At 31.1% G+C, this 26,103-nt stretch overlaps 3 protein-coding genes across 4 annotated transcripts in view; 1 reads left to right on the top strand and 2 right to left on the bottom strand.

Moving 5' to 3' along the window:
* Nucleotides 6,751–9,441, top strand: LOC109346178. Its single transcript, XM_019585591.1, has 3 exons — nucleotides 6,751–7,319; nucleotides 7,551–7,677; nucleotides 8,751–9,441. The coding sequence occupies exons 1-3, from the start codon at nucleotides 6,814–6,816 to the stop codon at nucleotides 9,186–9,188; spliced, it is 1,071 nt and encodes a 356-aa protein (XP_019441136.1). The 5' UTR covers nucleotides 6,751–6,813; the 3' UTR covers nucleotides 9,189–9,441.
* LOC109346176 (AT-hook motif nuclear-localized protein 1-like) lies at nucleotides 19,056–23,709 on the bottom strand. 2 transcript variants are annotated; one of them, XM_019585590.1, is made up of 5 exons: nucleotides 22,924–23,709; nucleotides 21,145–21,212; nucleotides 20,905–21,036; nucleotides 20,285–20,446; nucleotides 19,056–19,711 (listed from the first exon to the last, which is right to left on the bottom strand). In XM_019585590.1, exons 1-5 carry the CDS (start codon nucleotides 23,261–23,263, stop codon nucleotides 19,439–19,441), a joined length of 975 nt encoding a protein of 324 aa, XP_019441135.1. In that variant the 5' UTR covers nucleotides 23,264–23,709; the 3' UTR covers nucleotides 19,056–19,438. The 2 variants fall into 2 exon arrangements, with proteins under 2 accessions (XP_019441135.1, XP_019441134.1); XM_019585589.1 differs by having other exon boundaries at nucleotides 22,918–23,707.
* LOC109346175 (65-kDa microtubule-associated protein 3-like) overlaps nucleotides 24,857–26,103 on the bottom strand; it is a 5,420-nt gene continuing 4,173 nt past the window's right edge. The window contains exon 13 of the mRNA XM_019585588.1: nucleotides 24,857–25,473. Within this exon, the coding sequence (XP_019441133.1) occupies nucleotides 25,037–25,473 (437 nt within the window). The 3' untranslated portion in view covers nucleotides 24,857–25,036. The remainder of the gene's footprint in view (nucleotides 25,474–26,103) is intronic.

Genomic DNA, 26,103 nt, shown 5'->3' with positions numbered 1-26,103 from the left:
TCCAAACCTTCATGTCTTATCCTACACTGATTACCTAATTAGTTGGTTCACATTTTATACGAAAAACAAGATGATCAAAGTAAAATGCAAAATAGTGGTGTGACTCTTGTTGCTCGAACTTTACACGTGTCAAGTGCAAAAGATAGAAACTCAATATATGCGAACATGTCATACTTTGGAGTGATTGAACGCATATGGGAATTGGATTACACAATGTTTAGGAGGTCCGTTTTTTATTGTATGTGGGTTGATAACAATAATAGCTTCCGAGTTAATGAGTTAGGGTTCATGCAAGTGGATCTTAATAGGTCAGGATATAAAGATGAGCCATTTATTCTAGCATCACAAGCTCAACAAGTATTCTATGTTAGTGACCCAGCTGATATGAAATGGCTCATTGTTCTTTTAACTAACAAAATAATCGTCAATCATATTGATGACCAAAAATATGAAGATATTGATGAAGATGATCCTTTTTCTAGGATATATTAGTCGCGTGAGATCAGACCAACTACATATGATGATTTATATACAAGAGATGATCACGATGAAGAGTTTTGGATAAATGATAATGCTCCTCCCCACAAGGATGACCCTAAAAGACAAAAACAATCAAAGAAAATGAAAAATAGATGCAAATAATCTTTGTATAATTTTAATTGTTTGTAATTTGTATAATATTGTTTCTTTGTAATTTGTGTACTTTTTTTTATTTGTAATTATGTCTGTCAAAACATAATTGGCATGATATTCATTGTTTGTATTTTGTATTGTATTGATGTTTAATAAAACAAACTTCTCGCATGTATTAATATGTGTGTTGTTCAGAATGTATAAATGTATGTGTTGTTAAGAATGTTTGTTCTGCTAATAAATGTATATGCAAGTATTAATTTATATAAATCAATAGCGAATTTTAGGGGAAACTCTGGCATGCACTGTAGTTAAAGGATAACTACAACAACATTTTTTTTATAGAAAGCGTTGTGGTACATTATTAATACAACATCACTATGCATGTGATGCGATGTTGTATTAAGGTGTTGTTTGAGAAAATTTATGAATAATACCACAGCTCTTTTCTGTTATTGCACTATTAAATATATGAACTTCAACATCACAACAACAAGCAATGTTAATAAGACCTATAAAATGCGCTATTTATTTAACACTATATGACATCGTTGTGTGGATGATGCGTTGTTATATTGATCCACTATATGACAGCACTTTGTGGATGAGGTGCTGTTGTATTGATGCATTATATGATAGCGCTTTTTATGTGTTGTGTTGTGGTATATAATCAATACAATAACGTTTGTTAAGCGATGTTAATGATGATCATATACTACTGCGGTCAAACAGAAAGCGCATAAAAATGTTGTTATATATCTAAAATAAGCGTTGTTGAATGGCAACTCTGACGTAATAAAGCATGAGCGAAAAATTTATTTAATTAGGCAATGATGATAAAAAGTATTAAATCTCATTTTAAAATTTATTCTTTTATTTATTTTTATAATGATGGTAATATACTTTACTCATTAATTTAATTTTGCTTTATCCTTGATGTAAATTACTTAATCCAAGTCTCTTGACTTCATTTCTTTACCAAAAGCTTTATTTGTGAGTGTGATTTTATAGGGGAAAGGAAGGAAATGGATGAGTTTATAAAATCTTCCATTGTTTGAGATTTAGATGAAGGAGAATGAAAGGTTTTGGAGGGTTTCTTAAACTCTTCATGTGTCTATTTTTGTAGTTTCCCTAATTTGTGGTTTCTCTATAGACAAAATGTAAAAATAACTAAATATTTATAGTAAAATTATATAATTATATATTAGTATTCATTTTCCATTGTTAATTATATTTTTAAACAAAATAAAAAACATTCTAACATTATCATTAGTTTACCCTCCCTATCTAAATTTCATATTCTCAAACAAATGAGATGATTATCTTCTTTTTCCCTTCTCTTCCTCCCTATTTCTATCATTTTCCCTCTTAGTCCCTTTCTCTCATAACTTTCAAATCATTTCATGGAAAATTATATATGGTACTTTTCATAATTTGTCACGAACGTACATATTCCCTCTATGTTATATTTTTATTTCACTTACACCCATTGTGATGAAGAATATATTTGAGAGTGTGATTATGGAGGAATAGATGATTTTGAAAAGTATTTCCCTTATTTGGGAATTGGATGAAGGAGATATGAATATTATGTACGGTTTCTCAAGCCCTCTAAAATTATTCATATATTTATTTTCACAGTTCCTTCATTTTGGGGTCTTTCTCAAGACAAATTATCAAAATACCTAAATATTATTAGTAAAGTAATATAATTATACTATTGTTCATTTTCATTGTTAATTAAAAAAATTAATGGAAAGATAAAAAATATTTGTTTATTATCATTATTTTACTCTTCTCCTATCTCAATTTTACACTTTTAAACAAGTGAGAAGTTTGTCTTCCTTTCTCCCTCTTCTTATCGTTGTGATCTCTCTTCTTCGTAAACAATTTTTTTGATTATGAACTAATATATAATATGTTTAAATAAAAAATATTATATATGTGTGGTAAGTAATAAATTAGATGTAAATACAATTAAAGCATACCAACATAATTTTATTATTTTTTAACTATGAGAAAAAATTTATAACTTCAAATTTATTTTCATTTGACATGTATTAAATACACACGTTGATATGATGTAACATATTTATCACCACTTCTTTGTTTCTATAACAAAAATCTCTTAAATACATGAATATCCAAACATGCATGTGATAATCATGAGCCAAAATGTATTTAATTAGGCAATATTGATAAAAAAATATTAAATCTCATTTTAAAATTTATTCTTTTTATATAATGATGGTAATATACTTTACTCATTAATTTAACTTTGCTTTATCCTTGATGTATATTATTTAATCCAAGTCTATTGACTTCATTTTTTTACCTACGGCTTTATCTAGGACTATGATTTTTGAGGCGAAGAGAAGGAAATTGATGACTTTAGAAAGTTTTCTCATGTTTGAGAGTTGGATGAAGGAGATAGGAAGGTTTTGGAGGGTTTCGATCTCAAACCCTCTAAAACCCTCTATGTGTCTATTTTTATAGTTCCTCAATTTAGGGATTTTTTGTAGACAAATTGTAAAAATACCTAAATATTTATAGTAAAATTATATAATTATATATTAGTGTTTATCTTTCATTGTTAATTACATTTTTAAAAGAAAAATAAAGAAATATTCTAGCATGATCATTAGTTTACCCTCCCATCTAAATTTCATACTCGCAAACAAAAGAAATAATTGAATTCATTTCCCCTCCCCTTTCTTCTTTCCCCTTTATATCCATTTGACCTCTCTTACCTTATTCCCTTCATAACTCTCAAATATGTCCTAAGAATTTGTTTAAAACTTATTATATATTTTTCCTCTCCTAATTCTCCCCTCTTTCTTACATGCTATATTTTTTATATTATATTTTGATATATCTAAGGGCAAAATAAATGTGAATGTGACAAAATAAAAATGGGTAAGGTCAGTGTCACTTCGAAAACATATGGAGTATGTGTATTGCCATATCAAAAGGATATGTTTGTGAACTGAGTTTTTTAGGGGAAATAATGGAAGTAGAAGACTTTAAATTCATATAATATACTTGTGAGATGGTTTTGAAGCTTTCCATTTACCTTTCTCCCCTCTAAAACCCAACTAACAAATAGACCAGAAGGTTGTATTTGGGAGTCTACTTTTAGAGGGGGGAAGATATGGCTTTAGAAAGTGTCTTCCTTGTTTAGGAGTTGTCTGAAAGATATGCAAATTGTTTTGGAAGTTTTCTGGAGCCCTTCAAAACTTTTCAAGTGTCTATTTTCATGGTTCCCCCAATTTGCGGGTTTTCTGGAGATAAACCTTTCAAAGTACTTAAATGCCCTTACTAAGATTTTATAATTAAATTCTTGACCATTTTTATTTCTTAATTAGATTTTTAAAGATAAGTAAAATAATATTCTTACATTTTTATATTTCGTTTTCCCATCATCTAAATTTCACACTCCCAAATAAGGGAGATGTTTAGATTAATTCATCTTCTTTATCCCCTCTCCTTATTCCTTGATCACAGGGTTGACCCGTAAGGGTGTGCATCAAGTGCGCAACATAGGACCCATAATTAATGGGGCCCAATTGTTTTACCTATAAAACTAATTTTATCTTTATATGACAAATATGCAATTGTTTTTATTCTTTTTAAAATTTGTTATGTGGTCAATTACTACTACTCAACGCATATATTTGTCCAATAATTTGTTGGTTATAATGATCATTATTTTATATCATAATATAGTTTAGCATAATTGAAATAAATGTCTAACTGAGGTGAGGTGAGGTGAGAAAAGTGAGAGACCATCTCATAATTATTAAGAAGAATACCCCATGTAAATGTATTGGGCTCAAGTCCTTAAGTAACAATTGAGCCAAAAAATAAAATGTATCTTACATTTACACAATTTAATTATATCACCTCCTTTTTAAGAGAATATTATAAAAATATTATATAATTATGAGGCCCGTGCATTATGTCAAACTTTTTACATAATTATATGAGACATCTAATTGTCATCATAATTTATTTTAAGAACTCAATTTCAAACGAACTTTGATATTCAAGCTAAATATTGTTAAAATATGGGTCCAAATTTTTTCCTTATATGGAGTCTACAAAATGTCAAGACTAACATTGATTTATCTATCTTTTTCTCTTTTTATCATAACTCCCAAACATAGCTTAAAAAAGACATTAATCATATTGCCTATCTTTAACACTTGTTGGAATAAACAAACAAATAATCCGGAAAGATTAATTTCTTATCCTAAGAAGAATGCATTTGGTTAAAAATATAAGATAGCATGAAATTATGGAGAGGATTATCATATGTTCCGTTTTATTAGTAATTATGCATAAGTGAATTCATTCATTGAAAATATGGACTTCATCCTTTATAAACATTTAGACGAAACATGTGTATAGATTTGTGGTTTTTGGCATGAGATGATAATCTTCACATACTCCTAGTCATAATTCCTCAATTAATTAAAAGTTAAAATAGTAGCAATTTCTACTACCTATTAATTAGTTTGTTGGTCCATTTTTAAATTTTTTAACAATCCAACATTTTTTGTGTTCCTATTATGTTTTTATTGATCCTGAAAGGGAGTATTGTTATGACAACGAAATAAAGTATAACTAAGACGAGAATCTATTTTGAAACATTGCACCACTAACATATTATGAATTTAAATACTAAGAGTTTTGATTGACGTCTAATTTGTTGTATTTTAAATCAAGTGTTGAAACAATGGAAATCGTAAAGCTTCTTGCTCTTAAAAAAAGCATATTAGTAAGATATGCTAAGATAATATGTGTACAATATTAACCTTTTTGTTTCCTAATTTAATTTCTAATTTCCTATATGATCAAATTTAAAAATAATTTATCAGCGTATTCTTAACAGGTTCAAATTGTAATTCATTTTATAACTCAACTCAATTCTAACTCAAATGATGTTTATGTTATATTAGCTGTTGATATTTTTTTAAATTTAATAAATCGAATTCTGTCGAAAAAACATAGATTTTCTTCCTATATATATAGTAAACAAATTTACTGGAATACATGTTCTTCATAAAATTTTACCTTTTCTCTTTTACTGAAGATAATAAAGCCAACGTCTTTACTTTAACTTATATACTAGATGGGAAAGGATTACAACAAGGATAAGTTTTATTACCACTAGCATTCTGATAGGCTTCCCTATTTATATTGTTAATTGATTAACTTTATTATTATCTGTTAACATTGATATAAATAAAAATTATGTAAATATAGACTAAAAGTAGTGTTTGTCAATTCACATTTTTTTTATTCAATAAATTTATTATTTAGATTAATAATATATTTTATTATTGATATAAATGAGATATGTAAATTTTATCATTAGTGATAATGGTAAGTTTAACTTTAATGAATTGATAATAATAATTTATTAGATGAAATTTAAATTTTTAGTAAGCATTAAATAAGGCAAAAAAAGTTTATATCGTTTAACTAATAACTCCTTTGTAGTAGTAAATATAGATAAAAAAAGTCTGTTTTATTTCTTTCCTTCTAATGCCTTTGTGATAATAAAAAATTGTATAACTATCAAAGGGCAAATAAATTTCTAAAATATATATCAAATAGAAAAGAAAGGTAGACAGACAAGTTTTAGTTGTCTCTTACTAATTCTGAGCCATTTCCTCATCTTATACAAAAAAAAATGTGAATATTATAATATATTCTAACTTCAGTGAAAGTTGTCCTAATAAATATGATCCTATACTCTTAATTATTCACAGCTACTCTCACATGTATTTCATGTATTCTAATTTGTCCAAATCGTACGTTACAACAAACTCATCATTCTTGTTTCTTTATTTAAATAAAAAATTAACCCAAAAGCAATAAAATGATTGTCAAATTAAAGTAAGTAGAAAAATGAAAACATTTTCCCCAAGGCTACACAAGAGTGGAAGCTCAACAGTCACAAGAAACAAAAATGAATGTGAGACATTGGATATTGATGGATTAATGGGGGTGTCACATGAATATCATCCTATCTATTTTTCTTTAGGACACTAAAGCCCATAAATACCCCCTACACCCCAACCTTTCACACACATTCTTAGTTTAGAACAATCCTAGGACATAACAATTTGTGTCATTTCTCTCAATCTTTCAAGAGTGAGTTTTATCTATAACATGGACTTTGATCCAAGCTTCTTATACCAATTTTCTGACCTTTCTATGAAATCCCCAAAACATACTAGAAATTCAGAGATACCCATCATGGTTCCATTGCAACAAACCTCTACTCTAGTTCCACCTCCAACAAAAAACATCTTCCTAACACCTTCTTCAGATAATTCATACACTAATTGGTCCCAAATAAATCTTCTCAATTCCTACTACCCAATAGAATTTTCACCAAATAATAATGCAATGGAAGTCTCACATGAATACCTTTACAATTGTAAAGGAATCTTGGATTTTCCACAACAAATTCCTACTCAGTATGATGCAATTTTACAACCTCATGTGGGCCTTTCTCTTGCACCACCACCTCATATCTATGCATCAATGGTAGTAAATCCTAGGCTTGAAGATGATATTTCACACATTACTAGAGCTGGGAATGGTCATGAGGATACTAATCATAAAATTGTTACCAACACAATCAAAAGCCAGTGGACTCCTGATGAGGATAGGTATTGAAAATAATTCCAAATTTTCTACTGCCCTATTCTCTCTCTATGTTACATTAACTTTTTGTTTTTGTCTTTGCTTGTGTTTGCTTCTTAAATTCTTATCAATTTAAGAAATTTATATCCATTTTTTTTCTTTTTTTTATCCTGCCTCCAGCACAGAGTGACAATGTTTTCTTAGATACTTTTTTCGTTGATGAAAATGTAATAATTTGTTTTTTCTCTATTTTGTAGAGTTCTCGTGGAATCGGTGAGACGTTTCGGGCTTAAGAAATGGTCTCATATAGCCAAGTTACTGGATGGCAGGGTTGGAAAACAGTGCAGAGAAAGATGGTTCAACCATCTGCGGCCAAACATTAGGGTTTCTTTCCTTTCCACTTATATTAGCTTTCTCTCCCTCTTATATATACATATATATATATATATATACATATATATACATATATATATATAGATAATATATATAAATGTGCAAATCCAAAATATAAAACATCATTTTTGTGAAGGTTTAATAATCAAATTTAATCACATGTCTCATTTTGTACATGCTATTTTTTTTATTTAGAAACTAATATATAATATGTGTAAACAAAAATTAACAATATTATATATGTGTGGTAAGCAATAAATTATATGCAAATACAATTAAATTAGGATATGAATATGATTCTTTTATTTTATAATCATAAAGAAAATTATTTAATTTATAATTTATTTTCATTTGACGTATACTGAATAGATATGATGATATGATATAACATTTTTATCTTAATCTTTTTTTGTTTCTATAACGAAATATATGAAGTATGAATTTTTACTTTTTTAATGTTTGTCAATTACTAGTTGAATTCTTTTTTTTTTTTGTAAATATGAACTGATAAGAATGAGCGAAAATGTATTTAATGTGAGATAATGTTGATAAAAATTATTAAATTTCTTATGTTTTTTTATAATGATGGTAATATACTTTCCTTATTAATTTAATTATGCTTTTCTTGTAGAGGTCATAAAATTTTGTCAAGAATGAAGATTTTCTTCATGTAATAGGATTCACTATGTAATTGGATTAAGTCATAATATATATATATATATATATATATATATATATATTTATATTTATATTCGTGTATGTATAAGTTCACCATTTATGAATAGAACTAAGCTACGCTCCTTTTTGATATATTTCAAAATATCACAAGTACTTATTATTCGTTTAAAAATAATGAAGGCCAATTCATTTTAATAAAATGTTGACACATTCATTGGAAACCAAATATCACATTTCTTATACAATGTGAAGTATGATTGTATGCATATACGAAGGCATACACATTATGTATAAAGCCAACTTCTAAGAATAAAAAGGAAACATCATGCATTAATTTGTGGCATGTATATATCCAAATATTTGAACATTGTTTTGTACTAATGCAGAAAGACTCATGGTCTGAAGAGGAGGATTTGATACTTATTGAAGCTCACAAAAATGTTGGAAACAAATGGGCTGAAATTGCAAAGAGATTGATCGGAAGGACTGAGAACACTGTTAAGAACCATTGGAATGCAACTAAGAGGCGCTTGAACACAAAGAAGAGGATCAACAAGCGCATTATTCCAAATGGAGAACTACTTTTCAACTACATCAAGCAAGTTACTACTAAAGCCTTAGCCAAAAAAGAAGTGAAGAAATCCATGAGTGAAATGAACTTAAGGAGTGAGAATCACAATGATCTCAACTTTCACCCAGTTTGGTATAAGAACTCAGAAAATTACTATGAAAATGATGGAGTTGATTGGTTATTGCATTCCTATGCTCCAATGATGGTCGATGCTGGTGAAATGGCAAGTGGGTCAGGTATGAAGGATATATAGTGTGATGGAATATGAGAGTGCAATGGAAATGGGTAGTTTGGTGATAGAGACAAATATGAAGAAGGAAATGAAGTTGATGGAGATAATATGTACAAAACCTTATGTCATGTGCATTTTGTTTCTCAGTTGAAAAGTGTTCTTATTATGTTTTTCTATAGTTTTATGATTTTGTCGTTTAACATTAGTGAAGCTAAATGCTTCGGATATGATATCTATCTATCTATGTTTGTCTTTAATGTTTCTTTGTTCATTTTAATTTGAATGTGGTGTTGCCTAATCAGCTGGACCATACAGTTTGTGTGTTTTTTCGATAATGCTCAAATTTGTCTTTTTAATCAAGTTTTATTCTGATTTTATTTGAGTCAATGCCATGTTCTTAGGTGTTTGTGAGGGAAATAGATTTGGATTTAAGTTGATTAAATTTAATGAAGGGTAATAATTTTTATTATTTATAAAAATAAAACAAAAGGATATTCGTTGTATCACTATTTTATGCTCAAGGAATACAATAAGAAAATGGGCCTGGTTGTATAAAGAAAACTAAAAATGGATTAAAGTAAATTATTGTTTAATTTCATATTTTTATTTATTGTTTATGCAATGTAACAAGTCTAATAATAAAAGTGTTACTATAAAATGTTCTCCACGTGTCAAATCAATTTAAATATTTAAAATACTATTATACAAATTGTATGTATCTAACTAAAAAAATAATACAGTCAAGTTATAAAGAAACATTTTATTCGAATATTTTTAAACAAATTGCATGTATGGTTATAAGTTAAAAAATGGGTACAACTATTATCATTAAAAGCCATATACAACCAAGAAGAAATATTTTAGTTACTGATTAAGGAATGCAATAACAAAAGAGTATAAAATCAATGCAATTGCAGTATAAAGATTTATACACATGCATTTCATCATTCACCGTTTATTAAAATTACTTTTTTAGAAAGTCAACAACAATTAAATATCAATTATAAAGAATACAATGACAATATATACAATCGGTGGTTACATCTCCTATGGGTTGCTTCTTATTTTAAAAATAGTGATTCATGTTTATTAAAAGAAACAACTAATAAATATGAAAATGACACATAACAAACTACAAATTAAATGTTTAAAAAACAAGATAGTGATATACTGGTGTAAGGTCATATTGGATCCCAAATAGGTTAAATATTCGATTCTTAAGAATGATACTCGTTGGGAAACAATAACACCTAAAAGATTAGTTTCTTACTCATAAGATGAAATAATACTCTTAACTATACCAAAAAATATTCAAAAACAACATGAATATTATTAATATAAACAAATAACTTTATAATTTATTATATCTTAAATAGTTTTTCAACACAAATTAATATCTATAATTGACAGTGTAAATTTTTATACTCAATCTATATATTATCTATCATTTACTTATATTACTTTTATTTAATAAAATAAATTATAAATAATGGAATAATAGTGTACAAGCTTTTCCACACTTTTTTTTCTCTTTGCTACAAATATACTCATATAAATAGAAATCAGACATAGTCATAATCAAATTTTAGCACTGTACCAACCATATCCTAAGTTGATTACTACTTGATGTAATAATTTAATCATTTTCCGAGGGTACTTTTCCCTTATAAATGATGTGTATTCAGTACATTAAGAATTAATGGACTTAGTCCTAAGACAAAATTTCTTTCTTGAATTCATCAACCAGTGTCATCAATTTTATTATTTAATTAATTCCAAAGTTTTAAACAATATAATTCTTCCACTACATTTAAAAAAATATTCTATAAAATTTCATTTTAAAATTATGTATTGTTAATGTAAAGTTTTTTACACTGTTGGCACATTATCCACCACTGATTTGTATTACTTTTATTTGAGTGTCAATAGTATTTAACATATAGATGATGAATAATATACTGATAGTATAATTGTCAATGTATACATATTAAATCATTTAAAATGTTATATTATCAAATTACAATTATTAATGACTTTGTACTATTATTAAATGCTAACAATTAATGACACATAAATATTATAATTGATACTCTTAAATTACTATTATTAATGATATTATATTCTAAAATTCATGTTAAATGATTTGCGAAATGTTAATGGCACTGTATTATTACTAAATTTTACTCTATTCATTCCAAAACTTTTAATATTTAAGTGTATGCACATATTCTAAGAAGTGAATAAATGATGTAAATAAAAATTGAATAATAATTTGATCAAAATATTAATTTTCATATGCTTCTCGTAATTAACTTCTCACCAAAAATTCGATTCCAATTCCAATATGTGGAGAAAATAATTTGGAATTGAAGTTTTAAAAGAAAAATTACTAAGAAAGAGTAATATATCGAAAGCTTGAGAATGTGTATACATTTGTTGTCTCATAAATTGTATCATTATAGGTAGATATAATTAGTCAGAAAAATAATTAAATATTAGCTTTTTAACTTCCAAATGTTTTCAACAATTATAGCCTAATAGGACATACAATGGCACAAGTTGTAGAAAAATATATGTGGGAGAGTAGTTTCATCTCAAGTCTTCATGTCTATTGAAAAATTAATCAGATGGTAAATTGAAAAGTGTAACAAACTTTGGAAGATTAGATGTTAAACTTAATAAATTTTTATCGTAGTATTTTTGATCATGGCAAATTTAAGCATGATATTGTAGCAGATAAAGGTGTTGCTGATATAGGTGAGAATGTTGTTGATACAGAGGAAGTAGCCATGTGAATCGGTTGCATAATGTTATCCATGTGTATGCTTAATTCTCCAGCTGATGTATAAGGAATATCATAGCATAATGCATCTGAAACTTGATGAATTGATTCAACAGGAATGCAAGAAATGCATTGAACCATAGCCAAGGCTACTACTCCCTCTGCATCAGCAACATCCTCACCTATATCAGCAATTGCTACTTCCTCTGTATCAACAACATCCTCACCTATATCAGCAACACCTTTATCTGCTACAACACCATGCTTAAACCTGCCATGATTAAAAATACTAGGACAAGAATTTATTAAGTTTAACATCCCCCACAAGTTGGAATGTGTATACTACACAATCTAAGCTTGGATGCATTATTGATAAAAATCTCAGGGGGTTGTGCCTTAGTGAAAATATCAGCAATTTGCTGATTGCTAGGAATGGGCAGAAGATGCACCACTCCTTCCACTACTTTCTCTCTAATAGTGTGACAATCTATTTCAATATGCTTAGTCATTTAATGAAAAATAGGATTAACAGCTATGTGTAATGCAGATTGGTTGTCACAATACAAAACCACAACATTAACATAATTCAATTGCAAATCATCAAAAAGATATATTAACCATTGAGCCTCACAACCTGTTAAAGCTAAGGCTCTATATTCTGCCTTAGTAGATGATCTAGACACTGTTCTTTGTCTCTTCCTTTTCCAAGAGATCAAGGATTCTCCAAGGAAAAAACAGAAACTAGTGACCGACCTTCTTGTATCAACACAAGAAGCCCAGTCAGAATCACTAAAGTCTTTTAAGGCTATGTCATTTTTAGATGGAAAGAAGAGGTCTTTTCTAGGAGAACCTTTTATATATTTTAACACTCTCAAAGCAGCCTTACAATGATCAGTAGTTGGAGCAGCTAAGAACTGACTCAAATGACCAACAAAAAAGGATATATATGGCCTAGTATGAGTCAAATAAACCAACCTACCAATCAGTCTTCTATAAGAAGTTACATTAGAATAAAGGTTACCAGATTTGCTATGAAGCTTGGCATTGCTATCCATAGGACTGGAGCATGGCTTGCATCCTAAGAGTCCCGAGTCCTGCAACAAATCCAGAGCATATTTCCTCTAGCACAAGTTTATACTCTCTTTGTTTCTGGAAACTTCAATGCCAATAAAATACTTAAGGGAACCTAAGTCTTTGATGCTGAATTTCTTATCAAGTAGTGCTTTGGTGAATTGTATCTCATCAAGATCATTGCCTGCAATCACAAGATCATCCACATAGACAAGAATAACAGTATAGCTATCTTTATTGATCTTAGTAAAAAGAGAATAGTCTGCTTTTGATTTGGTGTAGCCAGATTGGATTAGGACAGCACTTAGTTTGGCATTCCATTGTCTACTAGCTTGTTTCAATCCATAAAGGGATTTCTCTAACTTGCAAACAAGGCTTTTGTTTGGAACATCAAGGCCAGGTGGAGGTTTCATATAGACCTCTTCAATTAAATCTCCATGTAGGAAGACTGTATTAACATCTAGTTGATGTAAATGCCATCCTTTTATGGAAGCAAGGGCTAAAATGACTCTAATAGTAGTTATTTTAATAACAGGGCTAAAGGTGTCCAAATAATCAATCCCTGTTGTTTGGTTATAACCCTTTGCCACAAGTCTTGCCTTGTGTCTTTCCACACTCCCATCTGCATGGTGTTTTACTTTGAAAACCCATTTGCAGCCTATGGCCTTTTTGTCTTTAGGTGGGTTAGTGAGAGTCCAAGTATTGTTCTTCTCAAGGGCATTTAATTCAGTGTTGATGGCATCAATCCATTGTTGATACTGAATGGCCTCGTTATAACTTTCAGGTTCTATATTATTACTTACTCCAATGATGTAACTCTTGTGTTTAGAGGACAATCTCTCATAGGATAAAACTTGAGATAATGGGTATCTAGTGCTTTTCTCATCCTTGTAATTGTTATTAGCTCCTAAGGAACAATGATAGTCTTTAAGGTAAGCAGGAGCATTTCTCTCCCTAGTGGATCTTCTCACACTTCCATGAGTATTATTGTTAAAATCAAATGACTCATCATGCTCATTTATATCAAAATATTCATTGTTCAATTTAGATGACTCAGGTTGATTATTTTCAACAATGTTAGGCACTCTATTACTAATATTGGGATTACTCTCATGGTCAACCATGTAATCTAGATAGTGATCCTGGATATTGAAAGAAGAAGTAGGAAGGGATATGTTTGAACCAGTATTGGTGAGCTCCTCATTATTGGCAAAAGGAAACACATTTTCATAGAAGCTAACATTTCTTGACACAAAAGTTTCCTTGTTTACACAGTCAAACAATATATATCCCTTCACACCATGTTTATATCCAAGAAACACACATTTCCTAGCTTTAGGATCAAGTTTCTTTCTATCACTAGTTAAAGTAGAAGGAAAGTATAAGCAACCAAAGGTTTTCAGATTCAACAGATTAGGTTCATGGTTGTAAATAATCTGGTAAGGGCATTTATGCATTTATTACCAAGATAAGCAGATGGTTGTCTATTGATTAAGTACACGGCATGAGCTGCTCCATAATTCCAGAAGCATTTAGGAAGAGTGGATTGATACATTAAGGCTCTAGTGACCCTTAAGATGTGTTGATGTTTCCTCTCAACAATTCCATTTTGTTGAGGGGTTTCAACGCAACTAGTTTGGTGAATGATGCCCTTAGTGCTATAAAACTCAACCATTTTGAATTCAAGCCCGTTATCTGATCTAATATGTTTAAATTTAGTGTCAAATTGTGTTTCAATCATACTTACAAAAGATTTAACTAGCATAGACGTTTCTGATTTAGCCTTCATGAAGAACAACCAAGTATGTCTTGATTTATCATCAACAATAGTAAGAAAGTATCTATGTCCTAATATGGAAGGCATGGATAGGGGACCCCAAATATCTATGTGAATTAAGTCAAAAACATGATTTGTTTTGGTTATACTGTCTTGAAAAGATTATCTTCTTTGCTTGGCGTAGTGACAGATATCACAAGGTATACTAGAGTCCCTAACTTGAATGAAAGGAAACATTTTATTCAAAACAACAACTTTAGAGTTTGAGGGGTGACCTAATCTTCTATGCCATACATATTTTTCATTGAGATTATTAGTTCTAATATTCTCTACATTGTTGATACGCCTACTAAAACAGAAAGCTAGATTTTCAGAATTAATGATGTAAAGACCTCTTTTAGCTTCAGTTGTACCAATCATCCTCAATATGGACTCCTCCTGTATCACACATTTGGAGTTGGTGAAGGTTAACTTGCAGTTCAAGGCAGAGGTTAGTCTAGAAATGGAAATGAGATTGAAGGTGAGGTTGGGAAGGTACAGAACATTACTTAGGCACAGATCCTTTGAAAAAATAATGGTCCCAACAATGTTACTTATAACTTCATTCCCATTAGGTAATCTGATTTGTATATGATCAATCTTTCTATAGGTTTGAAATTCAGATAGACAAAAACAAACATGATCAGTTGCCCCAGAATCAAGGACCCATTCTCTTGATTTCATAGAGCAACTGATGGATTTAGAATTACCCGAGCTTGAGGATTCCATATCAGTTATCTGGTTGGTCAACTAATTAACTTGGTGATTCTCCTCATGGTGGTTAGATGGTTCTTTGATCATTGCCAATATAGCCTTCTACTGATCTACTGTGAAGCATCCAAAACTATCTTTGTTCATCGGATCTTTATCCTCAATATTGCTAGTGACATTGTTCATACTGCTATTTTTCTTGTAATAGGGAGGGACCCCATGTTTCTTGTAACACACATCTATTGTGTGGCCAACTTTGTTGCAAAAGGAGCATACCTTAGTATTGAATGCTCCTCTTCCTCTGCCACTACCAGTATTGGCAGTTTTATATCCTCTTCCAAAGCCTGAACTAGTTGATCCATTAAAACCTCTTCCTCTGAATCTTGTTCTAGTTGATGAATCTGCAGATGTGTTAGCAAGGATCTTGGCTTCATCTGAAATTCCAGTAATCCCTATTATTTGTCTTTCTTGTTGAATGAGAAGAGAAAAGGCTTTATTCAAAGAAGGCAATGGATCCATCAGCATGATTTGTGACCTCGCAGCTGAGTAATGCTCATTAAGTCCTTTAAGAAATCTGATGACATGATCATTCTCTCTATAGCCTCTAATGATCTTGATGAATTCTTTATTGCACTCATTTAGGCAAGGACATACAGGTATTGGTTTGAATTCATCTAATTCCTCCCATAGTCCTTTCAATTGAGTGAAGTATACACTTATGGATTGGTTTCCCTGCTTTGCGGCATACATTTCTTCCTGAAGATCACATATTCTGAACACATCTCCTTGATAGTATCTTTCTTTTAAGTCTTGTCAAACCTCTAGTGAAGTTTCCATCCAAAGCACACTCTGTAGGATAGACTGGTGTATTGAGTGGTTGATCCATGAAAGGACTAAAGTATTGCATCTGTCTCATGCACGAAAGGATGGATCACCTTTCTTTGGCTTAGGTAGAGATCCATATATGAATTGGATCTTATTCTTGGTTTTCAAAGCCATCATCACACTTTTAGACCAAGAGTGGTAATTGATACCTGTGAGTGGTGGAGACACAAAAGCAGCTCCAGGATTTTCACTCGGATTCATGTAGTATGGGCTAGAGGGGACATTGACAGGGTTAACTGATGGTTATAGGGCAGATTATGTATTTATGAAAAGGAAGAATGATGGAGAAGGAAAACAATGAGAAGATCAAATAAAGGTGTAGCAGAGCATCAATAGATGCTCTGATACCATCTTAGAAATGGTAATTCCATGAATTAAGAACTTCGATTATTGAAGGAGATAATGAGAGAAAGAAGGAAGAAGAATAATGCAAACTTAGAATAAAGGACTTCTTCTATTGATTGAAAAGAATGGAAATTACATTGCATTGATTACAAAAGTAAAGCTACTATATATAGTAGAAAAGGATAACAAACTAAAGAATAACTAATCCTAACAAACTTCTCAACTAATTAACTAATAAAGGAAAGAATACAAGAACATGTAAACTACATTATATACAACGACGTTGCTTGAGCCTTAAGTAAACGATAATTGGACAAGGCTTGGATATGATAACCAATGCACCAGGTTGGATGACTGAGAAGGCATTCCCAACTAGTACAAGTACAAAGCTTGGTGGAATGAACTTGAATTGAAGTAGCCATGTAAATCGGTTGCATAATGTTATTAGTGTGTATGCTTAATTCTCCAACTTATGTATAAGGAATATCATAGCATAATGCATCTAAGACTTGATGGATTGATTCAACAGGAATGCAAGGAATGCATTGAACCATAGCCAAGGCTGCTACTCCCTCTGCATCAGCAACATCCTCACCTATATCAGCAATTGCTACTTCCTCTGCATCAGCAACATCCTCACCTATATCAGCAACACCTTTATCTGCTACAACACCATGCTTAAACCTCCCATGATCAGAAATACTAGGATAAGAATTTATTAAGTTTAACATAAGAGAATTCCAGAATAATCATTCAACTAGAAAAAAAATGTACATAACTTATCTTAAAACTTTATTAAACATTATAAGATATTTTTTGGTACTATCAATAGTATTTTCTTACTGTATAAGAAACTATTCTCTTTTGGGGTGTGTGACTGTCTCTCCCAACAAGTGGCGCTCCCAGAAATTGAACCATTGACCTTTTGATCATCCTGAAAATTTAGCAAGACCTTACACTACTAGATCAACATTTGTTAGTAAACATCATAAATGTAAACTCACTTGAAATATTATGACTAAATTAAAAGTACTAATGATATTACAATACTATTAAATTGCGATAATGCATACAAAATTATAGGTGTTCACTTATATAAATTACAAGAATAGTATCAGCAACACACTTTCTCATACTCTCCTTTAAAACATTTTTGTGTGTAAAACATTACACTCAGTCACTCACCTCAAAGAAAGATCAATGTAATTACTTACAATAACCCATTAAAATTCATAGGTGTTTACTTATATAAATGATATTAATATTAAGAATATTGCCAGTAACACACTTTCTCATACACTCTTTTAAAATATATATTTTTGTGTGTAAAACATTACATTCGTCCCTAAGAAAGGTCAATATAATTACATCTTCTATCCCATAATTTGTGTCACTTCATGTATTATGAATTTATAATTAATCATAAAAAATATAATTATTAAGTATACTCATATGATCGCACATGAGATTCTTTCATGTGTGATTAAACTTTAACCAGATTAATCCTCATATGTCAAAATGGTGGAGGTTATTTCATTTTAAAATCCAACATTTCTGGATTGTGACAATTCCTTATTTATATTTAAATATTAAAAAATGAAAAATAAACTTACATTAATTCCAATTTAATGATAAAAGTATTCCAAAATGTGGAGCTCAACAATAATTCAATAAATGATACTAACATTTTCGAAGCATGCTTTAGATAAAATTGATTATAGTTTTAGTTTTAAAAGTTTTTAATTCATAACCAACAAAAATTCTAGGTTGATGTGAAATTTTAGGAAAATGGCAGCCAGTAAACATTAGTAATATAGAAAATGCACTTGTGTATTCACTTGAGACTAGTGATATATCTTCCCACACATTATGATATATTTTCATTCTCAAACTATGAAGCACATCTTCTATCCTATAATAAATGTCATTTCATGTGCAACAAATTTTGATTGGTCAAAAAAATACTTAATAATTAATACATGAAGTGATATTCATTATAGTACAATAGATGTGCACCCCTCACACTAATGATGTATCTGCCTACTAAATCACCATATCATAAAAGAAAAATAACATATATCACTTATAAACTACTCATTAATAAATAAAATATCATTTAATAACATGTCATTTTATTGTAGGTATGAGTATTTATAGAAGAATTTACTAAGAAGATTTAGTAAGAGAATTTATCATTTTCCTTCCCTTAATTATAAATATGTACTAATTCCTGCTGTACTTTGGAAAGGAACCATTGTAAGTTTGTAACAAGAGAAGGTAAACCAAAAAGGCTGATATGCAATTTCTTCTTTCACAACAAATAATATTGTTAAGTTACACTTCCCAAAAGTCACTCACTTCCACTCACATTTATAACATCCATATAGAGAAAAAAAACACAACATATACCCTATGTCTAACTACTACTACAATGAGTAAACACGACTCGTGAGATACATCAGCAAAACAAACACATAGAAAGCCTACAAATAGATTTCCTAACTAAAACCGCGCAACTTTTCGAGTCAAAACAATCAGTACACTCACCCGACTATCCGAGTTCTACCGTTCGTGTAAGTTAATTGTCAGTGTCAGTGAGCCTAAACGAGGTTGACTCTTCAGAAAAACAAATAATTCACAGAACATGCAACATCAGACATTTTATTGGCTTGGATTAGAGTCCTCCAGAAAAGCTTCTTTATCATCAGCAGATGAGTTCCTGGAGTCTTGAACATTGTTATAAGAAGCTATATTCTCTTCTTGAAAAGCAGCAGGTGTCATAATAGGCTTAAATCCACCGAAACTGAATTTTATTCCGCCATCATTAGAGATAGGATTAACATGTGTAGTGGTAATAGTTGATATATGCTCCAACCTCTGCTTCTTGTTTTTATGCTCTAGCTGGTGACCTGTAAGAAAACTACCCACAACAACCTGATGCAGGAACAGCATCTAGTTAATCAACATACATGAGGCACCATAGATTTTTGTGGTTTTTGCTTTTTAAATTGATATTAAAAATGGACTAATATTTTAATGAATAAAGTAGTAAACAGTGGAAGCTGAGAAATTGATGTCAAAGCTTGATGTACAAAAAAACATTATCATTGTTGGAAAGTAAGTCCCACACCACCTACCTCATTGTCTCGGGAATGATTTAAATACCTGTTGGGCTACTCCTCTCATTGTCAATTGGTTTTGAGATGGAACCTTAACAACCATGACTGACATGCCGTTAATACACATGATTTGGTTCTTATTTTCTAATTCAATGTCGTTTGCTTCTTCCATTTTTCGGGAGCAATAATATAGCATGAATATAGTTAAATATAACTCCTATCTATGAGCATTGGTCATTAATAAAAAACTTAACAGATTAAAACTATTGCGTTGAGATGATGGGAGCACTTTGAGCAACCGGCACTCACTATCTTATTTCCTTCCAAAGGATAGAAAACTTCATATAAACAATTTCAAAAGGTTCTTAAATAATAGCACAAGGTTTACCTGCACAGGACCTGCAGCTATCAGTAAACCAGCAAGTCCACCCCCCATCACTCGGCCATCTGGACCTGCCAAAGAGACACTCATCCCGCCAGATCTGCTTCTCGCAATTCCATTATCAGTTGGCATAAAGGAACCAGACAAGGAAAGAATCTCGAACCGTCCCTGTAAATGAGTGGCAGGCATGGAAAGCATTAAAACTATAAAGCACTCATTCATCCATAGTGCCCTATCACACAGCTATGAGGGAAATTCTCAAACAATTCAGCCGGGAACTAAAAACATGTCAAATCCAGAGTTCATGGGTAAAAGAGAGAAAAAACAGTTAACCACAATTCTTCTATTTGACATCAACTGCTACTAGATTGTTACAGCGTCCAATTGGCTTGAGACCTATTTTTTGTAACATATTATCATCCTACAGTACCCTTCTTTCTACAGAAGAAAAACTCAGGACATAAATGAAGCACCAACTTTCATGGCACATCTACAAAATTAACATTTGATATCTAATACCAAGTAGTACATAAAATATCAGATAAACTTAGCTGCTTATAAGCCAAATGCATTTGTAATACTGGGCTCATTTTCTTTTTGTGCTGATGACAAAAAATTGAACTCACCTCATATGTTAGAGTACCCCCTGAAGAAGTTGGTTGACGAAGTGTAACATTTGAAATTGAGCCATTTGCAGAGAGAATGCATATAGCACATGATCCTTGTTGTGCAAAAGACATAATCTTCATAGTAACATCCTTAGAGAGGCCATTGGAAAATCATAAATACAATTAAGCACACTGCATAGCAATAATTTAAAAAATAAAATGCAGTTTGATAGACCTCAAAGGAAATTAACAGAATACCTCGCCAGCATTTACTGTAAGCACGTGTGCTGTGAAATTGGCACCAACTGAGTACGCAATTCCCTCGCCTATAATATACATAGATGGGTTGATGAATAGATAGAGAATTAAGGAGTAGAAGAATGTATTAATAAAAGGCCAGAGAGAAATTTCCTACTTAAATTGACAAAATAGAATAAAAAATTAGCACTCGCATTCATTGAGTCATGTGTCACATTTTATGTCTTCCTCATTTGTATACTGCGCATTCTCGCAGATCACAGTATTTTTTGTAGAGCTTAAAATTGGCCACACAAGATACCCTATTATAACCCTAATTTTAGATGCATCATTAACCAGATCTGCGCTATTTGACTAATCAAGTTAATAAAGCATCTGCTATGTTACTTATGAGTTATGACATTAAACTCTAATATTCTTTCCCTCCAATTTAATTTTAAAAACCTTCTGAAATTGGGAACTCCTAAATGATTTCAAAAAAAATGAATAATCATAGTAATTAAATGTTCTCATGGAAATCCTTAATTTTCTTGCTCAGCTTTTATAAAAGTTGCACACAAAGTTTCACCAAAAACCTTCCCTTATTCTTCATCTAAACACCCCCAAGAAGACCACATAGTTCCTATCTGAACTTCCATAAAATATTTCACTGAATTTGAAAAAGATAATAAATGAATACTCATTCTAAGAAGCCACTCTTAATGTCATGCATGGATAAATTCAATTAATTGAAAATCTACCTTTGAGAAAAATTCTTAAAAATGAAACTCATTTCTCCAATCATCTCAATTCATGAACATGCCGGACTATTCAATATTTGGTCCTTAATTTGAAAGACGCCATGACTCAAGACAATATCAAACAAGACAGACAGTGAGCTGTTGAAAATAATTATTTTCGAGCAGTTCCAGGTTGGCCATATCAGCCAACTATCTACTAGAATCAACCTAATGAAAATGTGGATGCCTCCTTCATTTACGGTCTGTTTGCGAGTTGGTTATTGGAGGGCAATGGAGGAAAGGGAAAGGCTTGGAAGTCATGAAATACACTTATAACATGACTCTCAACCCTCCCCTTTCCCTTCCTTCCCCTCCAAAATGAAACTCCAAACAGACCCTTAGTCTTAAACATTTTCGTCGTCATATTATGCCATCCTCTTCTCCTTCCTAAATGAAAATAGAGAGTATCATGTGCTAGCTGAAGCAAAAAACCTCACTTTAAACCACAAAATATCCACATTCACCCCAAATTTTTTATTCCATATCTGAAAAAGAATCTAAGCTATGGGTCCACACATACTCCGACCCAGTGTTATTAATATAGTACTCATCATCAAACCAGTCGAAATACTGATATAGTGATTAGTATAGGACAATTGGTGGTTTATTAATTAAATCATATACTGGTGAAATAAATATACATATACATTACACCGACATTGAGTAAAAATTAAGTCAATTTCATTATTTATTTTTTAATTTTTTTAAGAAAACCAACCATAGGGCCTTCGGACTGATTTTGATGCATGACTGGTATGATATGCATACCATACATGTAGGGGTCCGGTATACAAAGGAAGTAAATGACAAAGCTACAAACCTAGAAAAACTCACGCTATTTATTACTCTTCTACTCAATTCTTAAAGACTACAAATGTAACAGTTAAAACAAAATCCCAGCACCATATATAACAAAATCATCAACAATAAATAAGATTAAATAGGCTACAATTCAAAAGTTCAAATTCAACAGATCAAATAGCTATATATACACCTGGTCCTGGACTTTCAACTTCATACTTATATGTTGACTTTTTGATAGACTCAACAGGCCTTCCTCCACCCCTTTTCCAAGCTGAGAACTCTCCGGTCAACGGAATCGATGAAGAAATCGGCATCGGAGACAAAGGAAAGGCCGCCACCTTCCCATCTGGTCCATATTTCCTAGGCCTCCCTCTCTTTTTCTTCCCCTCCGTTGCCAGTGCCGGCACTGGCACTGTGGCCATTGAAAAATCCAAGTTGTTCTCAATTCTTGGAGCCACGTGGAAGCTATCTGGTGCTTCACCACCAACAACTGCATGAGCATGCCCAACACCACAAAAATTCTCCTTTCCCTCCATTTTTATGCAATCAATAAAAACTAAGATACCCAAAACCTTAAAACTTTGTTTAAGCCCTACCCTTTTAAGATTTACACTCAATCACACACAAAATCAGGGGGGGACGAATTTTTAGGAAAAAAATATTAACTTTGGTGAACAGAAATAGATTGGAATGCAGGGAAAATTTACAATCTAACAGGAAACTTCAAAAATAGAAACTTTTTTGGAATGGTGAAAAGATGAAAACCCAGAAGTGGGAATTTGAACAGTTGAGCTTGGTCTCCGAGAAAATCGAAGTTCTGTAAGCTCAAATCTTCACCATTGCAGAGAAAACAAAGAGCTTCAAAATCAACACAAAATTTTGAGAAAAAATTCTACAATTACAGAGAAAATTACAAACTCTGGTAGATGAATTCTCCAAAGTGATATATGAATTTAGGGTTTTGCAGGAAAAGGTGGAGTAAATAAATAAAGTGGAAGAAAATGGAAAAATAAATAAATAAATATTAAAATAAAGTGATTAAATATTGGGAATTTAATTATTAATTAATATATTTTAATTATAAAATTCAAAGTATAAAATTTGGTTAAGAAATTTGTTCACGTCCGTCTTGGAAATTTAATAAAGTGATTTAACTAATGACTGTGAGTGCAGATAGTTAATTTGAATGCATTAAAAAAATTGTAAAGGAAAGAAAATGTCTTTTTTATTCAATACTGGCATTTTTATATTTAAAAGTTTATTAAAAAAAATAAAAAATTCAAAGCTGTAAAGCTAAGGCCATTGCATTTCCCCAACTACTGACAAGTTCTTTGTCTTTTTTTTAGTCAAACAAATTAAAGTTGACCAAGAAATCAGATAGATTAATTTGCAAGAAAAAAATTTACTTTTAAAATATCCTCCTGGTTTGGTGAATCTGCTGCTATTGCCACTGTAAACACATGCTTTTCTATCTTTTATTTTTCTCTAACTATTGATTTTTTTTTTCTTTTCCCCGTCTCCTCATTCAGCTTCTGTTGACTAAAATGACATTTCTTATAACCCACTTTTCCTTCTTTATCAGAAAAAAGAGAGACAACATCATATTTCTCAGATAATTTTGTTTAGAATTTGGTAAGCCGTATTTCTTATGCTCAATATCTATGTTCTCTGTAGTCTGTACTGTAACTGTTAATTTCATAAATAAATTAGTATATAGAACTCACTGTACTTGAAGTAACTGATGTTATATAAAATTAAGAAAGTAACATATGTTATTGGTAAACCACATGTTAATTTACTTATGGTGTAGAAGAATTTATAAAAAGATATTTCATTTTTCTTTATTTCTTGCTGATTTGATAAATTCATTGCTTCACTAGAACATGTACTATAGTTGCATTACTCGATCATTTATAGTAACGTATACTCCGTTAGGCATACCATATAAAATGTATTCGATTTCTTATAATACAAAAATTGTGATAATAATGTAAAAATACCGGGACCAGCATCACAAATCATGTAACCATGTTCAAAACAAGCCTGCATTTCGCTTTGATAATAGTTAATAATCATACTGGTCCTTTCCTCCAAGACCAAGACAATTTTCAGATGAAACAATCAGAAACTAATGAAGAAAACTAAGTCGTATTAGACTGTAAAATCTCACTTCAGTAAGTTTGTTCCACATCCTAGTCTACTTCCAATTCTAGTAGACTATATTACAGAAGCAGGAAGCCAATGACAATTGACGATTATCCATTACAAGACTTCGTTCGAACAAATAAAGAAAATCTAAACAAAAAAAATCATGCTAACATATAAGCCAGCCTTCTTTCCTCAAAAGAATATTCAATCTGTTGAACCAAGTCACCTCCAAAAGAAACCGATGAAGGAGCTGCTGGAGTCGCCACCATATTCATCGGAACTGACACTGTCAAAGGTGTAGCAGGGACAGGAATAGGCATTGCCTTTGGAGTTCTATTCTCTTCATCAACCACAGTGGTTGTCTTGGAGGGAGTTGAGAATAGAACATTGTTAGGTGATATTGTTCTCTGCAACAACTTCTCACTCTGCATTTTCACTTCATCTTTGGCATTTGCCATATTAGCATTATTAGATGATACATTGGAAGAGATTGGAGAAAAAGGTTTACGGGTAAGAGGGGTTTCTATGTCACGAGCACTCCCAGCACCGAATGAGTGCTTTTTTGCAGGAATGCCAGCAATATCCAACCCTCTTCTAGCTGCATAATCATAGGGAAAACAAAATTTTTACGCTGATTATAACTCTAAATGTGTGATAATGCATGAGTATACATAGGGCTGTATGCGCAACTGAAGTGAAACACAAACATTAAGGGGAAGGACTATGATACATATACCATCAAGAAAATATGGGATAATCTACAGGCTGAGATGTGAGTTGTGTGAATTTGACTTCCTCAATATCAAACCAAAGAATGAATAAACTGTCTCTTGGTTCAACATCAAGAGGAGTAACTTGGGCGAATCCATTGGAGTTCTTCTCCTAGAACAAAAGTGTTGTGTCTGGGTTTTTTAATGTCAAGTTGGACACATTAAATACATTGATCAAGGCTTCTTGTGCCATCCATTTTGATAAGAAAAACTACAGATAGAAAAACACTGATACTGGAATCTGAAATAATTGAATCATTTCACTTCCTCATACAAAGAAAAGAACCAGAAAGGATAAAAGAAAGTATGGTTTAACCAACGATGTCTTTCACTTTGCAAGATTTGAACCTAGAGAGTTGCTTGGTCCTTGTTCATTCTTCTTTTTAACCATACATGATGAAACACGATTATTAAACTCTTTCTAAGGGAAAAATCTCCAACCTTAAACTTCAACCAAA

The sequence above is a fragment of the Lupinus angustifolius genome, chromosome LG04 (assembly GCF_001865875.1).
Source record: "Lupinus angustifolius cultivar Tanjil chromosome LG04, LupAngTanjil_v1.0, whole genome shotgun sequence".
In the NCBI taxonomy this organism is placed as follows: Eukaryota; Viridiplantae; Streptophyta; class Magnoliopsida; order Fabales; family Fabaceae; genus Lupinus; species Lupinus angustifolius.
The sequence above is the reverse complement of the archived record's forward strand: the minus strand, read 5'-3'. Positions and strand labels throughout refer to the sequence as shown.